Raw genomic sequence first — 27,223 nt, forward strand, 5'->3', positions numbered from 1 at the left:
TAAATAAAGGGCACAGATGCATAAATAAATTGCATGTGTTCAATAGATAAAAACAGAGAAAACATTAAGGGAAAATTTCAACAACTGATAAACTGAGAGGCACTAGTAAAAGTTATGATCCAGGTTAAGAAGTTAGGCTACATCTTCTGTGATACACTAACAGAGTATCTAAACATTTTTAATTCCTAAGTAAACATCATTGCAAAAGGCAAAATAAATTGTAAGTTCGGATATATGTTATCTATAGGAAAAAGAAGCACGTGTTCCATTCTGTGTTACCAAGAGGAAAGGATTGGAAAAGCTCCTGTTCCACGTACTTAATACTGCAACTAATTGATAGACATTTTATTTCAAGATTACCTTAGTGAAAAGCTTAGGAGGACATACTAGTGCTGGCTCAAGAAAGCTTTATGCTAAATAACAAAACCATATAAAATGTGATTTTTCTTTGCTTCTGAAAAATTATATAAGAAATGCTTCCACAATATCTACCCCAATCATGGAAATTTAGTTCCAGATGATGATACCACCTAACAACCATCACATCTAAGAGCTATGCATACCTATGCATTAATACATATGTGAAAATACACATCTATAGAGATGGACAGAGAATCTAGCTAAATATCTGTTTGCTTTCTATGTATGTGTGCTAGGTATAATACATACACACATTGAAAGATAATATAAATATAATACTTCCATGCATTCTTCTTAAAAGTGTGAAGATAGGCATAATCAACATCTGCTGTAACAGCAATAGCAGATTATTATTTACTAGGAAAGCACAAAGATAACAACCCTCCTAGTAATACGCATATTTTGATTAGAACATTTTCTGCCCATCTGCTGAAATCTTAAAGTGAAACAATATTAGTGAATATTTGTCTTCAAGCTATTCATTCAGTTTCTGCCATCATTAGGAGGTTTCACTTGAATTAACTATAAAATAGTCTCCCCTTCCTCCTATTTTAAATGACGGCAATGTGCAGAACATGTTTTATTTTGTTCTTTGATCAAATGTCTCTATATCAAGCAATTCACCCAAATATGTGCAAAAAGGGAGAATGACATAATTTTCAAATTGAAATGTTTCTAAGAGATTGAATTCAACTGTCATGACCAAATGGAAAAGTATGCTTTGAAGGACACAAAATTATGCCTGCCTTACTCATTTTCAAGTAATAGCAATGGTATCTCTTTGACACACATCGCATTATCTAGCTCCTTTAGTATATGTTGATATTTTTGTCTTACTGCTTGCACTTTATTGTTAATGTTTCAAGAAATATGTTCCTCTTCATTGTGTATATCAAATAATTTTTTACACTACATACACAGAAATTTTTCTACAACAAAGTCTCATATCCACTATAAGAAGACCTGATTATTGATTAATGCAGATTTATGTTTTGTCACAAAAAAAAAAAACTTGTTCTCAGAAATAAATTCTGAATACTACCTATTCCATATTTTGACTTAGGCATATGCCACAGAAGGGCTAAACCAGTTTGGCAGAAACAAACCCCGACTACAGGCAAAACAGAGATGTAAAATAGTCTTCATTTAACACACCAATTCTACACTAAATAAATAATTGATGTGAATTTACTTGCATTACTTCTTTAAACATCTGCATTTTCCAATACAGTACTTATACTATCATAAAAGTTTTATAATTTGTATAGACAGAATCAAAATCTAAATGGATATTAGAAAGCTTCCAAAAGTTAACTTACATGATCAATTAGTTCACGAACCATTCCATTCCACTGTCCGCTAGCATCTTCCTGGGCTCCATATTTTCCATCTTCCACCAGCCTAATCTCATAGGAAAATCCAAGGATAGTAGACAGCTCCCTGAGGAGGTCGATGCAATAACCTTCAAATCGATCGTTTCCATACAAGGGTTTGTCAGACTTCTTGAACATAACATATGGCTCTTCCTGTAATCATTAAAAAAGCAGAATAGATAATGAGTGCCCCCACACCTTTCTTTTCTTTTAACCTTTAAGTAGTACACTGCCATGAAACCACTCTGTGTACAAAGAGCTAAAGTGAAAAGTAGAATCCTTTTAGCTTTTGGTTATAGCTGTCTCAAGTCCTTATTTATCTTCAAAATGAAGTTAGTCAAAAGACCCTCCTTCTCATTTTTGTTTGAAAAAATTACACCCTAACCACAGACATATCTTCAAGGGATTCATATAAATGCTAAATTTAAATGTGCTCCTTAGCAGTTACATTTCACATTGATATCAAATGCATTGTTTTGATGGATATTGTAAGCTTCTTAAAATGCAGTAACAATGTGCTTTGGCAACTGAAAAAAGTAATTAAAACTCCAAACGTCAATCAAATTCTTTAAGAATTGGGTTTTACACTTTTCTTTACACAAGTGTTTTAATGGTTTTCAGAATGTTTTGCTCAGTAAAGTACAGAAAACCCACGGGCTGAGGCCAAGTCAGTGAGAGCACCTACTGCTTTGTTTCAAGTTATAGGCTGCCACTTACAAGACTGCAGTAGAACCAGAAACAAGTTAACTCAAAAAGAAAATCCTATGATATACATTCCATGAAAACTGGATTTATTCCCTTTAAACATTTCTTTTCTTATAATTTAAACAACAATTGACTTTTTTGTATAAAGTAGTGTACAAACAAAACAGCAAACAAATTAAAATGATTGGCAGAATATTCATAATTATGGGAAAAAACATTTAGCAAAATATGTAAGATTTTTACATCTGTTTCTCAATATACTATAGCCTTCCTTAAAGACAAAGCTGAAGGGAGAAAGATAAAAAACAATTGGTAGAGTTTTCCAGTACAATATGGCACCAATATTTGAATTGTATTTTATAGGTTAAACACACAACTCAGTCTTTGCTCACATTTTAGACAAGCTTTTTTTCATTTTTACCATAATAAAAAGATAAGCACCAAGTAAAGTAAGACAAATGACAGTAAATGCAATTACTGTACCGAGTACAAATCTCAATGAATAATCAGATAAACTCTCCAGGGTAACTTAACAAAATTCATATAGCCCTAAATGTCCACATCAGCACCCAGCGGGGTTAAAGGCACTTCATTCTACAGGCAGCTTTAATTAGGATTTTTTAGCATTCCTGATGTAAACATCTGTCTTGAGGTATCACATGATTTAAGCACTATATCTGCATAAAACTGGAACTTTAACCAAAAATGCAAAGGAGAAAGCAGGGAGATCTCTTCCTTTCAAAGGAAGTGTGTTCAGAATATATCTGTTCACCCGCTGCTTCTTAAAAAATATTTTCTGAGTAAAACAAACTACTGAATCAAGACTGCTGAGATTCTATTTTAATATACATCTATTAAAATTAATAAGGTCATGGCAGTATTTTTAAAAGTACACCACTGATCTTCATACAATTAACAGTGAATGTATCATTAAATAAACTGTCCAGAGAAGCTACTAGGATGCTTTGACAGAAACTTTTCAAACAGTAGATAGGCAAATGACTCCAGGAGAACTCTTCTAGATGTAGTACTGACAAGAACAAAGGCTTGACTGAAAACATGAAAGCTGAAAGTGATTTAAATGACAAGAATCATTGAATAACACTTGTGAAGCAGAGACAGTGACAGAAAAACTATGTATTGAAAACAGTGTTAATAAACTCAACAATTGATACTAAATACCTCATAGACAACAACTGTAAGGAAAACAGTTTTTCAGGTAAAATAAGAATTCCTTAAAGAAAGCACTCTACTGGCCAAGCAGAAGCTATACTAAGACAAAAGACAGTGTAGAAAAAAGAAACAACAAGACTCAAACATGAATTCTTCAATGAACTGAAACTCAGAAAATGAAGTTCAGAGGAAGTGAAAAGACAGAAAAGCAAACACACACAAATAAAACTTATACGGGAACAAATGTAAAAATGCCAAATTTTGTACAACTGGCAATATTAAGGATATAAAGTGACATTCTAGAAGGAAGAATAAAAGAAAATTCTAGAAACTAGTTCATCGTTTGCCCAAAACAAACAAAAACCCATGAAATGACATTACAAAGAATCAGTTTGATGATTTTCCTGTGCCTATCCTCTCTGAAAAAGGTAACGTGGCTCAAATAATATATAGCATTAAAACAAGAAACACATGTAAAAGCATTTAGGCTAAAGTACAGAAAGACAACTTCAGTGAGTCATCAAACTTTAAGTATTTTTGGGAGGTTTGGACCTGAAGAATTCACAGAAGAACCAGTTTTAGCAATTTTCAATCCATTAGTAATTACCTTTAAGAATTCATGGAAGCTTCAAGGAGAGTGTAAAAGGCTTATCTTTAAACTCTTCCCAATAGAAGAAGCTTCACCAATTGGACAAAGGAGGGCTATGAAATTGTAAGCTGATTAACGCAACTTTGAGAAAAACAGTATTTTTATCCTAAGCAAATTATAAAACTGTTTAATTTGTGAGAATCTAAAGCTAAAAGAATACAGAGAAGGGAAGAAGTTGAGGAAAGCCATCACATCATGTTATAAGCAAAGTCATCCTGTTGTCCCTAAAAGTATGAACAAAATCTGACTGTCCAGAATGTGCACTTCATTGAAAGAGATTCATTATCAATCTGGAGAGTTACAATAAGTGATATTTCTTTATAGAGTACTTTTAAATCTTTCTCCTTTTTATTAAACAGAAAAGATGACAATTGGATGTGTATTCACTCTACAATGGGGTAGAATCAGAATTCAAAATGGTAAGTTTCAGAAAATTGAAGAGTAATTAAAAATAATGGTATTCAAAAAGCATTAGGGGATATTTCCATACTTCGGATGAATAATAAATTGCAGAAATTCAGCAGGAAAAGAGCTGATTAGGTAACAACTCTATCAAATTAAGTTCTAGATATTTTAGGGGATCATGTACTGGACTCAACAATACCACACCATTAACTGAGGAAAAAAGCCCTGACCTACTTGGATCTGCTTTAAGTCGTAGTCCAGAACTGGAGGACCTACAGCGGTCCCTTCCCATCTAAATTACTCTATCATTTTTTGGTTTTGACACTACTAATGTTTCAGTTACTGTATTCCATTCAGTTTTGAATAGTGCAGTTCAGGAGAAACATGAACCAAGGTCTACAAAATAGGAAGAGTGAAAGAATATACGTTGTTTCTCTTAAGAAAGAACAGACTGAGAGGGAAGAGGTAAAAGCCTTCAACACATACAAAGTTGTTGCAAACAGGAGCCAGAAAAGTTATTTTCTGTAGAGGGCAGAGAAATTACAGACCCTAAACTCTGGCAAAAGAAATAAAGGTTAGAAATTAGGAGACACTTTATAATAGTAAGTATATGTAAGTGCCACAGTAGATTATCTAGAATTTGGACTTTTGCTAGAAGAAAAAGCTATGCTCAATCACTTCTTCCAAAAAATGCCAAGGAAACAGCTACCTGTGGCAACTGTTTCTGATGTGAAAAAAACATTCACCATCCAGAAAGTGAAATCATGACAACTGAAAAATTGTCCATTTCAGCTGTGAGGTTCTGCAATTTTGGAATTTTCCCAAACATCTGGAAGTTCTTTAACAACAGCAGTTAATTCAAATACATTACCCCACATTAAACTGAGATTAAATATTGAATAAAATTGTTTAGCTACACTTTAAATCCTAAGATTTATTTCTGAAGATGAGAAAATCCGTTTCAGATGTACAAAGACTCAGACTTGTGCTTCCTGAGTATAATATTCTATATATGCCTCTGTAAGCATTATGAAATTCCTATGTAGCTTGGAATGCTAATGTACACAGATCTCTCAGTTGTTCAGATATTTACGGTCACACATCCCCCAGTCTATATGGAATCTTGACAAGATTCTTGACAATAGTTTTGTTTCTATCTTTCATTCCAAACAATCCTGAACTATGAGGGCAGAATTTAAATATGTGCCATATCATGGAGGCAGAATAATTGCCAATTCATGTTTTTATGTCTGCTTTAAAGGACAGCACAATTTCTTAACTGAGCCATCCAGCTCATCCACACATTCTTGCATAGTTTCCTGTAAGAACATTACAGTAATCCTCAATCATATTATGTGTTCTACAGATGCTTTTTTACATTTTGTTAAAAATTTTCAAACACTTTCTGGAATTCATAGCTGCAGCTCCACACTCTTTGATAATTCTTTACTCTGACCAGCTGGGATCAGGGCTACAGTAGCCTTTATGCTACTATTTAATAATTATAATATTTTGTTATGGAGAAAAAGCTTTTTCTGAGGAGACTAATCAATGAGCTATTAATATTCTTGTAATACTTCCACAATCCTTACATTAAGTCATCCTTCTGAAAAGCAAAGTGTTAAAATCTTTCTAGGTATCTACTCAGTATATATTTGTGATTCTTTCCAATGTATCTTTTTTTTTTTTTTTCTTTCTTTTTTAAAACACTGACACATTTCCCTACATCAACCTGTAAGGACAAAAATATCTGGGTGTTTTTTGTTGTTTGTTTTTTTTTTTTTCCCAATAACACAACTATTGGGTAAACAGTAACAAGAAAGAGATATTGTGCAAAGATTTTGGTAAGACAGACTCAAGAAAATAGTGTATATTTTAACATTTTAAAGGAAAGCTTTGTGAAAGAATAATGAAAATCATAGCTTTAAGAAATAAATTTACCCTGACAAACCCTGTTAGGAGCAATTATTTACTTAATTCCATCAACAGGTCAGCTTGCTACAACACTTTAAGATCAAAATAGTCATTTAATATCTCGTGAGACTAAAATTTCTTCAATGACATTCAATACAGAAAAGCCCCACCCCAAGCCAGATAAGTACTAAAAGTGAGAACACAGATAAAGTAGTAAATATAAGCAATAATTTTTCTGAGAAAATTTACTGCAAATACAGTAAACTAAAACTACTGCAAATAAAGATGTGGTCACAATGAAGAATAAAGTAGCACATAGATTAAAAAATATATCTTTAAATAGAAAATAAATCCTTGGAAATTATTTATTCAGTATGAAAAAAAAATTACAAAACTTGTTCAAGAATAATATGACCCCCAAGTGACAGATGACTGCTGTTTTCATGAACTTAATCACTGTGATTCTTTCCAGTGACAGTGAAGTCAAAATAATCAGATGATAGTAACTTATCATATGCTATTATCAGAGGTGGTAGCACTAGTCTGGATGTGAAAAAGAGGATACATTAAGGAGTAGAGAGATTACATAAAGTCTTTATTTTATATAAATAGCTTTCTGAAATCCAAAAATCAAGTAAGATAAAAATTGGACAGATTTCAAAAAGAAACAACAAGGAGAAGTTGTTTCAATTGTATTGTGTTAAAGACCAGATTAAACAATCAAAATGTTTTCTTCTGATTGTATGTTTGTATTGTTTTTTTCATAATAAATTTCTAAGTTGCATCATTTCTATGATACACAGCAAGTATACCATCTCCAAAGACTTTTCTCATTAGGGATGTTAATATAACAATTTTCCATTACACATTTTCATGTGTTCTACCTGCAAAATTTATCTGTATTTCTTTTTAATGCATAAGTTGCATCGCAAACTTAAAAGCTTCCCTACACAATAAAAATTGTCTTATGTTTCTACGTGTTGAATTAATATTGTACTTTTACAGACTTGTTTCATTGTTTAAAATGGACAACTAACACAAATGAAAACCCACTTATTCTATACAAATGTGGGCATGTAGAAAATTTGCTAATACAGTTTTTTGTATTTGGTTCTCTTGATCTATACATTTTCTTTTGGATTTGGACAAGAAATTCTTACTTTAATTGTTCTTCTGAGCTGTACTATATTTCAACTACAAAGATATTACTCAAAATTACAAAAATAAATTTTAAATTTCAAATTATTCTAATTTTAATTTTTATGGAGAGTTATCAAATACATGGATTGTTCATTAATACTTTCAAAATGGACATATGCATTTTGTAAATACTTTAGAACTTTCATATTACTATCAGCATTGAAAAAATCAAAACAAAAGAAAACGGAGTGATGATGATGAAAAGAGGAAAACCACCTTCAAAATATGCTGCTGTTAGAACAGAGAATTTTGATCATTAGCTTCAGTTCACCAAGGATACTGAAGTTAAAAGGGTGCCATATCTAATTAGCATCTATGTCAGATGTAACGAATACACAGTAGGGTTTCACAGTTGGCAGTCCAAATTCAAGTGGGAGAGGTGAAGCAATCCACTAGGTACAATCATCAAAACAATGTAATATATTAGACATATCAATAGTCATTTAAGCCAGTATATTCTAATAGGAGAAACTAAGGCCAGACACAAAAAACCACCCAAGTTGCCTTCCTCCACTGTACTACCTATAGTAGAAATTAATTATGAATACCCTTATTTGACATCTTTTATGATATTTCCTGGAAGGTTCCCTAGTATTTTGTGACCTTTTGAGTCACAAAATGTGTAATCATAACTATGCTTTGATAAATCACAGCCTCAAGAACTCAGCCACAGTTGTTCTTTCCTGCAGTTTCACTCCTCATTTTGTCAGGCTCCTAAAACAAAGTTTTCTTTATTCCCACCCCATGTAGTTTTAACTTTGCCTTGACTTTAAATTAATTCACCTGCATCCCAAGAACATGTACTAGGTTTCCACTCCAGTAAGGCAAAACAGATTTGAGTGGATGCCTATTTCAAGCAAAATAACTTGACTCAATAAACCACAGAACATGAAAGTATTAGACTACCACAACACTGCGGACTCTTCTAATCTATTTTCAGCTGAACTGAATCATACTGTCTTCATGATATGTGAAGAATAGCAAAGACATTGTTACTTTTTACCATAATGGAAAGCAAAACATTCTTTCCTTGTGATGTGTCTTAAGTTTTTAAAGACTGTGAGGAAAATCAAACAAACAAAAAAATGCAAACGCAAGACAAGCAATAAATACAGCAAGCATCTTCCTAGTCTGATGGCCTTTACTGTTAAGTGCAAATCCTGGAGTTATAAACTGATCCTTGCCACTATGTAAATGTGTAGGTTTATTACTAACATTTTATTAAAAGAGAATTGAAACACTAGAGAATTATTTCAGAGCAGTTGTTTGGGATGATGTTGTAAACCTGGAACACAAAGAAAGTGCTTCTCAGTCTTTATCCAGAGATATGAATAAATGGCCTGCCTTCCTTCTGCTTCCACCAAGCAGGAGAAAAGTAGTTTTATTGACCTTTTTCTACTGAGTCAAACTTTAACTTGTGCTGATCCCACTGTACTCATTCATACACTATGAATCCATTCAAACCTCATAATTTTTTTCTAATAAGCATCACTTTTATGTTTGAAATACAAACAAGCACTGTGGCCCAGAACATCTCTGAATACCTTGCAAGTCTGAAGGCCTCTAAGGTTATTAGAAGCACACAGACATCATGTTGGATCTCGGGATAAGAGTGATTTTCAGCTTCAACTCTCCATTAATTAAACTCCGTATTTTGAGCACCGTAAACTATAAAGCAAGTTAATTTACCTTTCTCAGCAGAAAAGTTCCTGAAACACATTAAAGTAGGTTTCTTTACATTTCTTCTACATTTTCAAGAATCAGTCAGTTTACAGTCTGCACTGGTGGCTGAAGACAGAGGAGTGGAATTGAGGCACAAGGGAAATGAAGTTCAGGAAGGACAGAGTCTGGATATTGAAATGGGTATGAGAAACCTGGGAGAGGCATTTAGGCACACACTGACCATGACAAGAAAGTATATAAAAGGTGGGTAAGAAAAATACTAAAATTGGAAAGTAAGGACTTGCATATTCTTTTAGTTTCTGAAGAAAATATAATCACATCTGAGTAAACTAAAAACAGGAAACCATCAAGTTTACAGATTTTCTGCTAGACAAAAACAGATTTGATTATTCTGTGGCAGTACATAAATTTCAAAAATATTTTATGAGAGAAAAATAATTATTTAGGGCTGTAACATTAGCAGGAACCAAATATTATTATTATCTCTAAATGCAGGTATTGCTTGAATCATCCTAGAATGATGTAATGGTAACTACAAGAAAATGCCTGCATCAGTATCTTTCCTCAAAATATACCATAAAAACAAAAATTTAAAAAAATTACAAATCAGCAATTCTGTGTACAAGAGATGAGTGACCCATCTTTACAAAGACAAAAAAATAAAGTTATTTTTTTTGGATATATTAATTTAAAATTTGGCCGTTAAAAACTCATGCTGTCAATATCTTTTGGTTCCAAAAGAAATGAAGAGAAAGTATGCAATATAAAAAGTGGCATACCTGAAAAAAAAATTAAAAAATCAAAGATGCTAAGAAATTGGGCTTTTCTTGATTTTATATCTTTATTTTTAATACAAGATGGAATTTATACAACATCAGATTTCTACCCATTTGAAAAAGCAGCATTTATTAACAAAATACAGTGTAGTGATATTACATTTTGAAACTGTTTTGAAAATCCACTCTATCTTCTAAAATATTCAAAGCATTTTTTTCAGTGAATTATAGTATAAAATGCAATTTCATATTTCAAAAGTGAAGTAACAAAAAACTCCTAAATTTGAGATTATCACACACTTTTCATAACTTTCGCCCATTTCTTGAAAAAAAATTGACAACTGTGAGTTCTTTCAGAACATTGATATAAGTGGATACAGAAAAGTACGTAAGAGCTATAAGGAAAGGAAAGCAACATTTATTTCAGCAGAACAGGACAAATGAACTTGTATCATACGTACAGGCTGGTTTGCGCTCTAGCATAAATAAACAAACACTATGCACATACATTTATAAATATGAAAATTTAATTCCAGATTTAAACAGCTTCCACAGTAATGCTAGAATATGTACAAGAAAAAAATATTCGGATACTTATACCTGTGATCAAAAGAAAAAAAATAAAATCAGAGTTCTGATAGCTTGCATAACAAAGTCAATTTAGGAGGACCAAATTATAAGAAATCCTTATAATGAACTTGAAAGGATTTTTGTTGGTTGTTTGTTGTTTTTTTTAAAAAACAGAATGTAGAATTTCAATTGTAGAAGGAATTCTGAAGTTTCAATGCAGATGGCATTAAAATAAAATAAAATAATAGTGTCAAAAAGATTGAGATATCCAAAGTTGCTATGGTTATAAAAGATACAAAAAATCTATCTTTTATTATTATTTTTCAAATGTTTCCCCCCATAAAAATCTGACTATCGCTTCACTACACATGTTCAGCTGGCAATTTGGGCTGCTACGGGACCAGAACTTGGAAACCAGACATGCTTCTGCACGAAAACTACATGCCAGTATACTTCTGAGAAGTGATGAAGTCCTGGCAACCCTGACCCCTTTTTAGAATAGAGCTACTGATTTGCTCATAAACCAAGGAATAATCTTTCAGATGGTTAGCTATAGCATGAACTATGAAGAGCCTGAGATAGAAAAGACCACATAGTTTCATCCTTACTTGCAGTAGATGAATTTATGAATTGCAGTTCACTTATTATTAATTTGCCTATCAATATATTTTCATCTTTGTTAGACTCAGCCACCACTGGAAAAGCAGAGTATACTCCCAGTTGTAAAGATCTTAATGATTACAATATAAAGGAGGAAAAAGGTATCGTTCAGAATTTCAGAAGACAGAATGAAAAATAAAGACTGGGATCTCTAAAAAAGAAGTGAGTGTTAAAGCAAACTGCAGAGAATACTGATCAAGACTCCACAGCTGGCAGTATACAATAGACTATTGCAGAGAATTGTTAAAGTGAAAACAACAGCATAGAAAAATTATGTAGAGAGCTTGAATGAGCTGCCTTCTTTTAAAGCAGTATTTTCTAGACTGAATATTCAGTAATATGCTTTCTGTCCAACAGAAATTTATTTATTAAGCACAAAAAGATAGAACTACAAAAACAGGCTAGTACATGTGCTTTCTGCACCACAACAATTTTTGGTTCATTTCATTATTGAGTACTACTCTTACAATGCTGTCATAGCTGAAAAGAGTTATTGCAATTACCAAAACCTTCACTGAACAATAACTGAAGTATAAAAGGCAGTTACAAGTGAGCAACTTGTAACATCAATTTAAAGTCCTCATATTTCTTTTATTTATTAGTTTATTTAGATATGTGCAATGAAGACAGATGTTTATGCATCACCACTAAACAAAAATTATCCCTTAAGAGAAAGGGTATTCTTGGTTATAGAAAGCAGCTGCTATTATAAATCTCAGGAATCTACTTTTGTGAGCTTTATCAGTCCAAAATCAGTTCTCATTCACAGCACTGCTATTTACATTTGTGCAGCTTACCTTTCAAACAAAATGATGCAAATGTAAGTATCACTATACAAAATCAATATGATATATACAGTATATGACCTCAGATCTCATCAATAGATAGATGTTAAAACATAAATAAGCTTGAAAACCCCAAATTATTAGAGTGTTTTCTATGTAATCTTGCAGAGATTGATCCTTGTCACAGTATTGTTAGCACTGATCTGGAATCAAGTATACAATGATTGCTAATGAAGTGTGCAGATGATAAAAAGGCTGGTTGAGTACTGAGCAATGAAGGGAACTGGTCACTAATAGAAATAAGATTATACTCTGGAAAGCAGTGATTCTAGGAAGCAAATAGAAAAAAATGTGAAATATAGTTATATATCAGTGGAATGTTCCAAGAAAAATCCTAGGCAGGATATCCACATAAAATGTAACAGGAGTATAGGGGCAGTAAACTGGAATTACTAAGAAGCAGTACTTGGTAATCCAGTAGTTCTTGTATATACAAAAGTTGAAAACTTGTGAAGAGCAGTGGGAAGATAAAAGACATACGAATACCCTAGAAAAACATGCTTTTCCTTTAAGAGACTATAAGATGTCCATTTACATTTTATTAAAAGGAACCCAAGAGATTATATGTTTATAAACGGTAATTAACAGTACAAGGGATTGTTGTGGTAAAATTATGCTGGCCTTAGCATAAGAACTTATGTCTGAAAGAGTGAGTCATTCATGTTCCACTTATATATCAGGTATGTATTTTTAAATTAGTGGAATCAATGAAATAAAGTAATTCAGAAGATTTTATATAATTTATAAATCTTCAAATAAAACCAGACCTTACAAGTAACAAAAAAGTTACCCACTGGACAAAATTATATGGCTTATGTTATATAAAAGGTTAGAAGCACACTGGCATATGTATCTATGTACCTAAGAAAATCCATTCTAGCCTGAAATATCAAAATATATGTTGGTATATAAACCTTATTAAAGAATAAAAGAATAAAAGTAAAAAAGAATATTTTTTTTAATATATGCGAATTCACAATAACACTGGCAGCAGACAAACACAGCAGACACACTTTCAAAAAGTTTTTCATTTGTGTTGAAATTCAAATTACTATTCCAAAATTATAGTGTGGAAATCAGTGAACATCAATTTTACATAACTAAATATATGTAACTATAAGTAAAAAATACCTCATTCACCACTGTGAATTTGTCAACAATGGAAATGAAAAAGAAGTTACTTAAAATGTTTCTTCTGATCTAGTTCAAATGATAGCTTAATTAAATTTCTGTATGATCAAAAATTTCAACTTAATAATTAAGTAATAACGATGATGAAAATAAATGTTAAATATGTTGTACTTTCCTTCGAGGTAATATCATGGTGTTAAGATTAACAAATGAAAGCAATAAATTTTCCTGGCTAACAGCCCAAACACTTAAACAAACACCTTTTGCCCTCTCATATGGTGCTGAACTAAACAGCTTTGTGAAGGAACCAAACAATTTAGCCAATAATAAGGAAAGTGAAAATATTAATCAACGAATATAATTCTAAAATCATGATAACTTACTTACAATTTAGATGAGAACAAATATCCATGGCTAGCTTGGCAACTGGAATTCATTCATGACAGAGTAATTTCTAAGTGTAACATATACTACAGACTGTTCATTACTGTTGTAATTAGTATATCATATTCTATTAGCTTTCCTGCACAACTGTATTTCTGGAAAAGCAAATATAATTGCTTACCAAGATGGTGGTAACAATTAAAGAGCGATTGGACAGGGAATCTGTGATGTTTGCTGGTTTTCCTTTCTGAGTCTCTGTCATGTTAAGGCCACTCAATGGATCCCAAGTTCCAACCTACAAAACAATAAATTACAGTGTAAGATTTCCATATCCACATCTAGAAAAGAACATTATAAGGGAAACCAGATTGTTACAGGAAAAAAAAAAAAAAAAGGTAATATTTATTATAAATCCTGTTATATTATTGGCTGTCATTACATTTAAAGACTGCTTGTTTAAAATATGATTCACAATACCTCAAAGTGTATTTCATGAAGTGTGACATTAAGTGGAAAAATGTTGCACAGAATGTCTGAAGCTACTCTGAATACCTAATTTTCAATTTAACTTTCATTCTCTAAGATAAACCACATCTGAAGACAACTTAGCACTTATGTTGAAATTCATTTGCAGAGCAGAGAGCGTTGTCTCTACAGGATTTACCCTTTTCTGTAATCAGATAGAAGAGCAGAGCAAAAAGATGTTTTGGGGAAAATGTAACGGAAAAAGCTGAAAGTGGGTTAAGTGTAATAACTTAATTGATTTACAGACATTTTATACCTTGAAATTCTTATTCCAGTAAAGTCAAGAGGATTTTTATCTAAGTAAGGAGGTCCAGGATTATGCTTTAAGGTTCAAGTCAAGGACATCTCACATACTAAACAATAAGTAATGGGGCTTATGATTACATCATTTATCTGCAATTTCATCACTATACAACTAAAATGGGCAAGCAGTAAGTACAATAATCTATTTTTTCACATCAGAATATTTGTATTACTGCCTATAAAAAACCCCAAAAATGTTTCTTTTTTTGGTTTTAGGCAGGATTTTATATATAATTTCAAATGTTAAAAAATATACATAATATAACGTAAAGATCTTAAAAGTTTTTTCCAACCTCAAAGAGTCTATGATTCTATAATATTGTAAAACTAAATCTAGCCAGAAAATTTTAAATTCTGTGAGTTTTGGCTATATATATGTATGTTTGTATGTATTCAAGTACATATAAACACATATATATATATATATATATATATATTTTAAAAATTTTCAACTGATTCCTGAGAAACTGTTTGTATAGTTTTAAGTGATTTGTTGCAGTATGGCTGCCAAGTAAGTTCAGGATGCAGTGTGGTACGGGTTAAATAAAAAGTTTCATTTCTGAAACTGAGAATACAGCAGAGCATGAATCAACAGAAGTTGTAATAAAGAAAAGTCAAATTTGTTCCTTTTCTGCAATTTTCTGTTCCACAAAAATAAATATTTTATCTTTCTTCTGTTCCAAGAAGTCACTCCTTTGAATGGCTGTGATTCTTGAATTTTGGCAATTCAGTAGCTTGTAAACCGATGAAAGAATCATGAAGGGGCAAAAGGACAACGTGTGTCTCAGAAATATAATTGGAAAATAACATCTAATACATCATTTCAAAGTACTGAAACAAACCTCTACCAAAAAAAAACTTTTTTTCATTTACTCTTTTAATACTGTTTCATTTGGTGACCTGAAAGTATTTTTAGGAAACCCAAAATGTTCAGCCTTGCAGTTTGTCCACAATTAAGAAACTAAACAGATTAAGAACTTTTAGTTGCAATGTTCTGTTAATTATGGCAATCATAGTATTTCAAAGAAATACTGGACTAGAATAAAGCAACAAGGAATGACAAAGACCAGAACTTGAGCCTGTCCCTGCTATTTTTTCACATAATTGAAGCTGGACTAATCTCTATAAGATTCAACTTCAGGTACGCAAGTAGCAGAAAAATTTCTAAGGGACCATCATAATCTTATTTGATCAATTTCAAATGCTAAAATCATTTAATCATGTACTTCATTCAAGTTCTCAATTCAAATTTATTTATTTGATATATTGATAAAATATATTGATAAAAGCTAATACATAGTTAGTAAAACACTTCCTCCCTTTTTAACGTAGCCACAGCCACAAGCAAATGTATTAGCTGTTAGAGTTTGGGGTTTATCTAACTACATCCATATAGACTTATAAGAATTATCAACAGCATTACTTTAAAAAGGAACTTCTTCCTTGATAAATTATCACAATATATTTATAGATGAGGTTAATTGTACTTGTATTGCTATTTTTATGAACCAGAAATCTAAGAAATGGAACAAAAGTTATATGTTCCAAATAAGACATTATTATCTTTATTAATGAGCTCAAACTGAATGACATGCCACAGATTCTGATATACTACTGATATATATAGCTCCTAAATCACACTTCTTCCAGTGAAAACTGCATAAACAGTGCAGCAAATTCATTCTTTTCTATTTTTTTAAGCAGTGTTTTAGTTTTAAAGTAGTCTTTTGATTAGAATAGAATTGCTACTGTGTTTTTCAATAGAAAAGTTTAAATACTAAATATGTAGAAAAAGCAAATCAAGGTAGCCTACTACATATAACTGCAATTCAAACAATTTACTTCTACTGCATTACATTTATTTCCAACAAACTTCCCAGTTTTCCTAAAAAGGGAAACAAATTGATACTCTAATATACACCTTAGAGAGAATATTCACACTGCAAATACAGTCACAGGGAGGCTGTTAAGCCCTTTACCCCCTATTCTTTTATTCAGGTCCCCTAAATGGCTAGACTTTTCTGGAGTGAGCATGCCAATTTGAACACATTAACACTTATCCATAGCACAGGACCCAGACCAGGAGTTCCCACAAAGCTGACACTGTGCTCCACAGGGAGACAAAGAATCTCTGTGATACAAAGAATTAGCTTAGTCAAGAATCAGATTATTCAAGTTCAAACAATCCCAACAAAAGCTACTAAAAGACTCATCATCAAATATCATAGAATATTCTGTAACATAACAATCAGGGTGCTCTTCAAGAACATGGAATACAGTTTCCCAACTACACTTCAGTAATTAAATACTTGCATCCAAGCTTCCATGTATTTAACTGTTAGGTAACTATCCAATTACTTCAGTCCTCCAGAAGATTTGGGCAGACATTTCCATTATTTCACTGTTGCTTTAACAAACCACAATTATTTTTTAGTTGGGTTTGGGGTAGGGGATGGAGGGTGTTGGTGATTTGGTAATTTTAAAAAAAATAAATCTGGTTTTAATTTGCAATGCCTTAATTAAATTGCATCATCTATTCTAAGACAATGGTGGCAAGGCAACATAACTTCTTTACATAACTGGATGGAACAAGTTCTAAACCTGTAAACCTGTAATTAGTAAGTCCTATCAGACTTACTAATAGGAAACGAACAGTAAATTAATCTTTTCCATTTTGTTGGAGATTATGACCACTGAGACAGTCATTACTGAAAGATAGATAAAGAGCAAAACTAGGAAATATGTGCTGAAAATCTGACTGTAGAGTCATCATTTTCTCAGAATCTGTATTGATTAGAAAATTGCCAGTGTCTATGAAGACATCATCTCTTTAGAGTCTTTTATTATTAGTTTGCCATGCAGTTTTAACCAGGTACACCCTGAGGTTTCCAAATGGCTAATCAATCCTATACCACTGAAGAAAAATTCTTAAATAACACTCATAATACTGACTACTCTATAATAGTACATTTTCAAAACTAAATCTTACTAGAAGTGTTTAAAAATCAGTCATTACCAAAAGACAGAAATCAGCAAATAATGAAGTTTGGTGAATGGTCACACAAATTTAAAATTACTTTTTTCTTTCACGTTCAAGTATTCTCTGCATTCGGTCTCCAAAAAAAGATCATTACAATTGCACTTATTTCCAAAAATATTAATTTCATAGTAAAATGTAATTGGCATGATTTATGAAGCAATAATACTCTAGGAAAAAAGTACTTACCAAATAATAAAAACTAAGCTAAAATATGAGACCTGTTAAATCAGAATAAATAATAATTCAACTTCTGAGTACTGAAAACTACACAGTTTTGTATAGGTATATATATGTATGTATAATTTGGGGTTTAAACCTTTTATAGTTTTATATAGTAGAATAACTAAAGATAATTATGATACATTCTTGGACTGCTATCTAGGATGGAGAGCACTGATTACAGTAATTCTTTGCATAAAATTTATATAGCCTGCTCAGCAAGTAGGAATTTAAGAAGGAAACTATACTGGACTTCAACTCAGTTACTAGTCTCTTTGGGAAGTATTAGTTGGATTTTTGTGACATTTAGCAATACATTTAAGGACATAAAGCTTTGCAAACCTTATCAATATTCTCCTTTTTTCAAGGTTATTGGCCATTAACACAATCTATTTCTGAACTGATCTATAAAGTTAAGCATAAATGTAACTTGAAAGGCATATTCAGGCTTAGAAATTTTTAATGATTGTAGTATAAATTAAAGTTGCATACAAATAAAAAGTTCACAGGTAAATATTTAGAATAGCTATGTCAATTTCAGTATTTTAAGAAGTGGTAGCCACCTCAACCCATTTATTTTCAACAATACGGCATGATCCTAGTTTATCTCCTACAGTGTGTCTAAAATGCATGTTTCCTCTGTAAAATCAAAATGCAATCTGCCACATAGTAAAGATATGTTTCTAGCCAATCACAATTCAGCAAGTTATTTATTTAAAAAAAAAATATCATATTGGTAGTCTTTTCTTAGTAACACTCAGACTTTCTTCAAAGCAACTACCCTTATCAAGACCAATCCAATATAATTGTCATGTTTTACTGCCAGCCAGCAATTAAGCACTCGTTCCTTCCCAGTAGGATGGGAGGAGAATTGAAAGGCTAAAAGTGAGAAAACCCATGGGTTGAGATAAAAAAAGTTTAATAATAAAAAAATATATATTAAAAGATTGTAAGGGGGGGGGAAATCAAAAGAGGAAAATAAAACCCAAGAAAACGTGAAGCAAAAGGAAACAATTTCTCACTACCAACCAACTAATGCCCAGCTAGTCGCTAACCAGCAACAACCCCCACCAACCTCTGCCCTGCAGTTTTACTGCTGAGTGTGATGTCATATGGTCTGGGATATCCCTTTGGCCAGCTGGGGTCAGCTGTCCCGACTGTGTTCCCTCACAGCTCCTTGTGCCCCCCCAGCCCCATCACTGGCAGGGCAGGCTGAGAAGAAGAAAAGGGTTTTATGCTGTGTAAGCATTGCTGAGCAATAACTGAAACATCAGTGTGTTATCAACACTTTTTTAGTACAAATCCAAAATATAGCCCCATACAAGCTACTATAAAGAAATTTAACTCTATCCCAGCCAAAACCAGTACAAAATTCACCATCACCCCAAAACCAAAGCATTGCATGCTCCTGAAACTTAAAATTCACTGTTTACATGTACTCTAGAGCAGTTTACTGAGCATCAGTCTCATGAGATGTTATCCCCCAAAAGGGCATGTAGTGATAGAACAAGGGGTAATGTTTTACACTGAAAGAGGACAGGTTTATATTAGATATTTGGAAGACATTCTTTACTTCTGGGTAGTGAGCCACTAAACAGGTTGCTCAGAGCAGTTGTGGATGTCCTAACCCTAGAAGTGTTCAGAGCCTGGTTGGATGGAGCCTCGAGCAACCTGGTCTAGTGGAAGATGTCCCTGCCCATGGCAGTAGCAGCTGAACTAGATTTTTAAGGTCCCTTCCAACCCAAATCATTCTATGATGATTCAATGATTAAAGCAGCTTCTTACTTAAGCATGTTTGGGTAAAAGCAATTTATGAGTAAGCAAGTATTTTTTCAAGTTTTCTTTTTTAATCTCCTTCAAAATTTTCCTAAGAAAAATAATGGCGTTTTGGCTCTGAGACAATCAAAAGTGTACATAAATAATACAGTAAAGTGCCACAAGCATTGCATCAGGAAGGATCACTGCCCTTCTGCAGTGTACCAACTGCCTAACTATACAGCCAAAATCAAAGCTGTATTCAATCCTCAAAGAATTCATAAATGTGTCTACAGTTTGCTATCTTTTCTTTATTATATTTTGTAGATTAATTAGTAATAGTGGTGATTACATCAAGAAAATAATTTCTATTCTAGTGGGAGTAATATTTCTTCCTTATTTATGTCTATATCCCATTTGTGAATTGCTTCATTTATTTTGCCTCTTTTGCCAAATATCATATTAATACCAATATTTCTGGCTTCCGTAGACCGATTAGAGAAAAAACACTTTTTTCTCTAAATTTTATCAAACCCTTTGTTTATGCCACTTGCTGTTTTTTCCCAGGTCATTAATGAAGATACTAAATAAAGCAAGATCTTACATTGATATGTTGGACAATGAATCACAACTCATTTTGGGTCATTTATATTCATTCTGTATGTAGGTTCCTGAGCAATATTTCAAGTCAGTTCTTAACATCTCTATTCAAGAAATGTGATTCTTCTTCAGTGACAAATTTGCATATCAAAAGTGGTATTAAACTCAGGTATCTGTTATCTCCCTAAAGTATAAAATAATTTTCCTCACAATGCAGCTTCAGTGTAAATACTGATTGATTGTAATTTAAATGATAATTTGCTTATTATACTGGATTGCCAAAGTTTGGGATTTTCACTGTGTTCAAACATAAATAGTTTCAGTGTGTCCAGAGTGATTGTCAGCAAATTTTGTTGTATACTACATTAGCAACACTTCAATCATCTATTAGTTTTGTCATCTTCATCTTACAAGAAGCTATCATTTTTGTCAGACATTAATTTTTATTTGGAAAAGCATACTTCTTATTGACTGATACTTGATTATCACCTCTCATTCAACAGTTTCAGGAACAGGTATCATGTAATATCTAAGATCACACATGGCATCTTTTTTAAATCAGTGAGCAATCTTTCTATTATCACTGACTTCAGCAGTCACTGCACATAAAATACATGATTTCTTTCTCATTACACCAACCAGGCAATTTATATAGGACATTTTTTTACAAAATCTCAAAAAGTAGGTCTTCCAAAAATACTTCACAATAACTCTCTTTTGTCTACTCCATGAATATTTTTCTCCTCAAGATGTCCCATTCTGTCACAAGACCATTACAGATTGCATTCCATCTCCCTATTTCCTCTCATACCACAAAATGAATCAATAAATACATAGATAGAACAAAACCTCAGGAACTCTAACTACATAGACAGAGAAGCTTGACAGGATGGTGGTTTGGAAAAACACATCAGGAACATACAAGAGAAGGTCACAGATGGGGAAAGACTCCTGAAGAAAGAAGATAATAGAAAGGAAGTGGAAAGAGCAAAGAGGTGAAGAGGGACAAGTGGACAGGGATTAGATGGAAAGAGGAATGGACAGGGAGGGGGGAAGGGAGAGAGGGAAGAAAAGGAGAGCAGGGAAAAAGGGAAGGGACAGGAAGTGAGAGTAGCAGAAAGTTGGAGGAAAAGTGTGTGATGTAGGTATGGGACTGAGAGACGGGAGAGGGATTCATCATAGGTTTAACAGAAGACAATCTTGTGGGTAAAAAAAAACCACCAAAACATCTAAGACAGCTCTTTTAAATAAATAATAAAAAAAAAACAACTGGCTAAAATGTACTCTTTCTGCTAGGAAGTGTCCTGCTCTACAGTTTAATGACTCACCCTGGATTCAAAAATAGGATTTGTAATCCTTCAGAGTAACCAAGTTTTCTTCACAGAAAAACATTTATTTTTCAGCATTGATTTCTCTTTCTTAGTAAAATACCCTATACATTCAAAATATTTACTAAGCAATTCAATCTAATGTGCATGCAACTTAATTTTCCTAACATCATATCACTACACTCTATGGAAACTGAATCTGTAGAGCATTCCTCATCATTCTTTGCTAACACTTTCCTAACTCATACACTTTTCTAATACATAGTAACTAATTCTTACTGCTCTTTCTAAAGATTGTTAGCATATTTTGGTGAAAAACTAATATTATCACATCCCTTTACCAAATGGCCAAAATAAGCTATGAAGGCAGTAGAAAAGTATCTTCCTTTTCTGTGGATTTCTGTATACACAGTTCAAGCACATGCTAGTGTTTCCTCATTATCCATAGAATTTTACAATCATTCCTGTTGTCTCTTACATACCTTTGATTATTACTGTTTAGCAAGTTCCTTTTTTCTATTATGTGGTTTAGATTACTGTATTTCCTGTTAAATTTTATTTTCTTCCCATATTTCTAATCTCTGTACACCTTCCTGATTTATTTCTTTGTTTTCAGTGGGGTACATATCTCCCAATTGTCAACTGAGATTTTATTTTCCAGAAAACCCATGTTGCTTGATGATTCTCAAATGCTACCCAATGTTCTAAAAGCCATCCTAGATTAGAGAGACTTCTTTCCTCATTTTCAACAGTAAGAACTTAGATGCAGACTCTTCAGCCACTACTGACTTAATTTAGCTATTCCCATGTCATCAGTTCTTCCATTTATGTTTTCAGTAAGGAAGACAGATTGCATTGCACCTATTCCACTCATTCATAAAGCTAATTTGCTTTTCAAATTAATTACTACTATACATATATATTTTTTCCCCCTTAAGTTCCCAGAGCTGCCTTCTTGGAATACTTCCTAGGAAGAATCCTTACTGTCAGTGGATTGCTGAATATTTTAAAATATGGTATAGTCCTTTAATCGCAGGTTTGCCACTGGACATTTTCAAAAATATTGTTACCTATGTAAGTGGTTCAAAGCAAGTTCATGGCTTCCGAACTTTTTTGAAATCTTTCTAGCAAGAGAATATTAATATTTCAAGTATTGGGGGGAAACTAGTACTGAGGGGGAAAGATCTGGAGAAATACATTGTTTATGCTAGCTTCTCCACTCAACGATTTTCAGAAAAAAAGTACGACCCTGTAGCATGGTCCCTTCCTTAATTTCTCTTTTTATTTCTGGCCACAATATCACCCTGGAGCCATAGCTGATAAAACTTTATCTGAAGATAAAGGAAAACACAGTGCTTATAGAACACTGAACACCACAGCTAAACACAAACTGTAACGTAGATGCAAATTGCAAAATCTTTGTCTGCTGATCACAATAATGTGAGATACTGCAGCTTCCTACATTGCCTCTCCATGGCAGCATGGCTGGAGAAGAGAGGGAAGATAATCCGATTTCAGATCATCATGGTGTCATGTAGGCAGGCCAGATATCTGTACGTGTTTCCAAAGGCCTTTATTTCAAATACAGACAATATTAGGCTACACGGAAAGGGGATTTCTCATTCCTTTGGTCTTCCATTCCATCATTACAGCAAAAATTCATGCCAGAAAACACAAATCTGTCAGACTACCTATCCTTAATATTTCAGTACCACTTACAGACAAAAACGTGTTTTCCAAGGAAAGAATCAAAGTTCCCTCTTGAAACACAGAAGATTGCCAAAATGAAGCTATTTTGTTTCATTCTGATAGAGGTAATTATTCTTAAATTAGTAAGATGTAAAGAAAATGCAAATACACATACCAACAGGTTCACACATGATGGTAGAAAATGGGATTGGAATCACAACTAAAATTAAAGTCAATATAGATTGAAGACAAAGTATAATAACGCATGACTCCAGGCCCAGCTATTCAGTCTTCCCCAGTACTCTTGAGTGTGAGAATGTGGCTAGAAGCACACAGTTAAAAGGACACTAATTGTCAGACATCAGTACAACAGCTTTTACTAGAAGTCTTTGAAACCAGATATCAAGATGAGAGCAGGTATATTGTTTTATGTAACACATGAAATTTTATTGAAAACACTACTGATTTTAGGGGATGGGTTTTTCTTTTGTTTCCCATCACTTTGGAGGTAAACATCTTACACACCTTTTCAAGACCTTCTTCCTTGAGGCTGATAACATCTAAATCAAAATCTGTCCTTAAGCCATTGGTTTTGTTGAAAGTTATCCTGCCTGTGAGGCCTTCCCAGTGGGCCTATGGAGAAAGAAAAAACAATTTCTATAAATCAATACCTCTTCCTTATTTTTGCCCAAAACGAACAAATTTTACTTCTGCCAAAATGGGAATACTAATTATTAATTCTATCTATATAATCTACCTTGTGGTTGATTTTTTAAAAACATAATTTGTATTCACTTTTTGCTCATTAAATTAACCTTTCTTCAGTCTTCACAATTTTTTAAACAACTTTCATTGTTAGCTAATAAACTCTTTTAACTAAATGAGATAAAAGACTGTTTTGGTTTCATTCCTCCATGAGTCATGCATGCATTTCCCCTTCTGCTTCCCTGCATGCCCCCCACTTGCCCACCCCCACCCCCCTCCCCAGCCACACACCCCAAACCTCAATCTCTTCCATGAATGCTAGATTTCATTTTTCTGTCAGGAAATTTAATTCAAATCAAGGCTTACTTTTACAAGATGCTGAGTCCCCTAAAACCACAGAGACAGCAAAAACTGGGCCAGTCTTCCAGAGCTGATACCTTACTTTTAATGAAGTACAACATCCTCATTTTCTTATAACTCAAAGTCTACCTAGTTCTGAAACTATACTAAAGTAGAGGAGGGAATGTGGAAAACAAAATTATCATCCTAAAATGAACCAATATTAAAAACAGGATTATATTCCACTGCAAATAGTTCTTTTTATCATAATGTTTTTCATATCTAGAATGAAAAATACTGTATTAGGAGTTACTTACAGTACAAGAGACTTGAATACTCTACAGTGTTCACATTTAGCACCTTGAATCTCCTAGCTTTACTTTAAATCACCATCTATCTAAACAGCTTATTAAAAGGCCAAGGCCACATATATTAATTCACCAGAGGGGATAAAAAAGGGAAAATTAAAACCAGGGAGTAAACTTCATTCTTGGCCCCATTGAACTTACACCAGTATTAGGTTGCTGGATTTTTCATAGTCAGTCTATTGTTTGGTGTTTCAGGGGTCTGGGATTTTATGCCACAAATGTTCCGCACACAAACTTCCCACCCCACCCCCCAGTTATCTACAAGCAAAAGTTTTCTTTTGAATGCAGTCATTTCACCTTTTTTATGTTTCTCTGTTCCAACTAATACCTCAGGAAAACCTGCTTTCAAATAAAAAAGCTGCCTTGCCTGCTAAACTCTTTACACACAACAAATTCAGAGATTTCCATCTTCTGAAAAGAAAAGGCAGAATTCAAGTAGAGTTGAAACAAAAGAAAACGGGAGTTGGCAGAAAGGAAAGTAACAAAGCATCACACTTTATTAGTGACTTACCTCCTTAATGAGACTCATAAAGCGGGTCCCAAAGCGCCATGGTTTGTGGCGATTACACTGTAGTGAACTGACAGTCATCTGTGGGAACTGCTGGACAGCCACTGACACCACATGAACTGCATCATACATTAGCGCTGCATCCGTCTGAAATTAGAATGAAATCAGAACCATGAACACAAAACAAGCACATGTGACAGCCCAGCAGTGAAAGAAGGAAAGAAAAATTAGCACTACTTATGTTAAAGGAAGAAAATGGTCTGATTGCTTGCATGGAACTGTAAAAGGCAGCCTTATTGCCGATTCCTAAATAAGGATCTCCAACCTCAGATTTTCTCCTGCTGCAAATAAGGGCCCAAATACCGACTTTTCAGGATCACAGGAGAACACTGGTATCTTTGACGACTCATGTTACTTTAAAAAAGCAGTGCATTAGGGTGCTATAAAAACTGCTGTATGTATGTTTGATTCAAGTCAGTTATTTCTATGAGTGATGCGAAAGAAAAAAAAAAAGATTATCAAGGTAGTAAAATCTTAGCTATGAAGAAAGTGCACAGGCTAAGGAAACAGTGTATTTCTGTTTCTAGTCTGTAATTTCAGACTAGATACAGTTCCAAAGGTACTCAGTTGATTCATTAATAACTTTTTTATGGCTGTCAGTTTAAATCCCTATGACAGATCTAACCAGTGTCCTCTATAAATCAGAAGCAAATTAGAATTGCATTAAAATGCACATTCATTTTAGTAGTTTTCATGTCCCATCCTAAATAAATAGGTTGTTTAGACCTGGTATGTGCTAACTAACGTTGTGTTAGCAAAGGACAGAGACAGTCTCTCAGTACCCACTGTCATGCTGTACAAGAAACTGACATCTCTCTCCTGTTCTATTTGATAAACAGAGGCAAGCCTCGGAACCAAATGCAAGAGAGGACCTTAGATTCAGCTGGTGGAAATGTATGCTATGCCATCTGCTCAGCATACCTTAGAGAAAAAGGACCTATTTCCCCTTCTCATTCACGTAATTAGTGAGCTGTGAAATTAGTTCTTTAATGGATAGGAAACCTGGAGATTATTGCACTTGTCACAATACAATACAATGCAATACAAAATGAGCTTATATAGTGCCTTTCATGCAAATGCATCCCAAGGCTCTTTACAATAAAACTAAACATAAAAATGCAAAAATGTTCTACCATTATAGCCCATAAGCTACGTTAAAAAGGAAAATATAGGTTTACATTTAAATGGTTCTCCCAAGGAGAGATTTCAAAATCCAAACAGAAATAAATCCTAATTTTAAAATATCCAGTATAATAGGTTTCAATGATCTCAGACACCAAGTAGTTTACACAGGGGCTCCAAATCAGTCAGAAAATATTTTTGCTGCCAAATTGTTCATTATCTTCAAGGCATTAAAGCGCTTTTAAGGCAAGCTAATATTGACAAGGAGGCAGTGAAATACCAAAAAGTTAGAATGACATGCTGAGTAAGCATCATACAAAGCTTAATATTCTAGAAGCAGTACTTGGTAGTAGTTAGAGTCTAGACAACAGGTTTTTTAAATAAACTACACAATAATTACAAGTCATTAATCTGGCTCAGAAATGCAAACTTTTTAAAAAACATCTTTACTGCTAAAACTGTAGTCCTTGCACCAACAAAGGAAAATTGAAATTGCTGTGAGACTTTATCAAAAGCAGCCCATGAAGAAGCAACCAGAAGTTCAAAATCAACATTAACTGATTAATTTGATATATATTTGGACTCAGAACTGCTAAGACTCATCAGCAGGAATCAAATGAACATTATGCCAGATGCAAAGCAACATGGTTTTCTGTCAAATTTCATAAGCCACTGAGCTGGAAATCTGTAGGATGATGTGGTGGGTTGACAATGGCTGAATGCCAGGTGCCCCCCAAGCCACTCTATCACTCCCCTCCACAGCAGAAAGGGGGC

The 27,223-nt window shown here is 33.3% G+C and overlaps 1 protein-coding gene across 1 annotated transcript in view; it reads right to left on the reverse strand.

Moving 5' to 3' along the window:
* GRIK2 (glutamate ionotropic receptor kainate type subunit 2) overlaps nucleotides 1–27,223 on the reverse strand; it is a 415,167-nt gene that overhangs the window by 164,156 nt on the left and 223,788 nt on the right. Inside the window, exons 8-11 of the mRNA XM_056344643.1 lie at nucleotides 25,271–25,414; nucleotides 23,873–23,980; nucleotides 14,070–14,183; nucleotides 1,740–1,946 (exon numbers count right to left, since the gene is read on the reverse strand). Coding sequence (XP_056200618.1) covers nucleotides 1,740–1,946; nucleotides 14,070–14,183; nucleotides 23,873–23,980; nucleotides 25,271–25,414 — 573 coding nt within the window. The remainder of the gene's footprint in view (nucleotides 1–1,739; nucleotides 1,947–14,069; nucleotides 14,184–23,872; nucleotides 23,981–25,270; nucleotides 25,415–27,223) is intronic.

Source organism: Falco biarmicus, chromosome 6 (genome assembly GCF_023638135.1).
Source record: "Falco biarmicus isolate bFalBia1 chromosome 6, bFalBia1.pri, whole genome shotgun sequence".
NCBI lineage: Eukaryota > Metazoa > Chordata > Aves > Falconiformes > Falconidae > Falco > Falco biarmicus.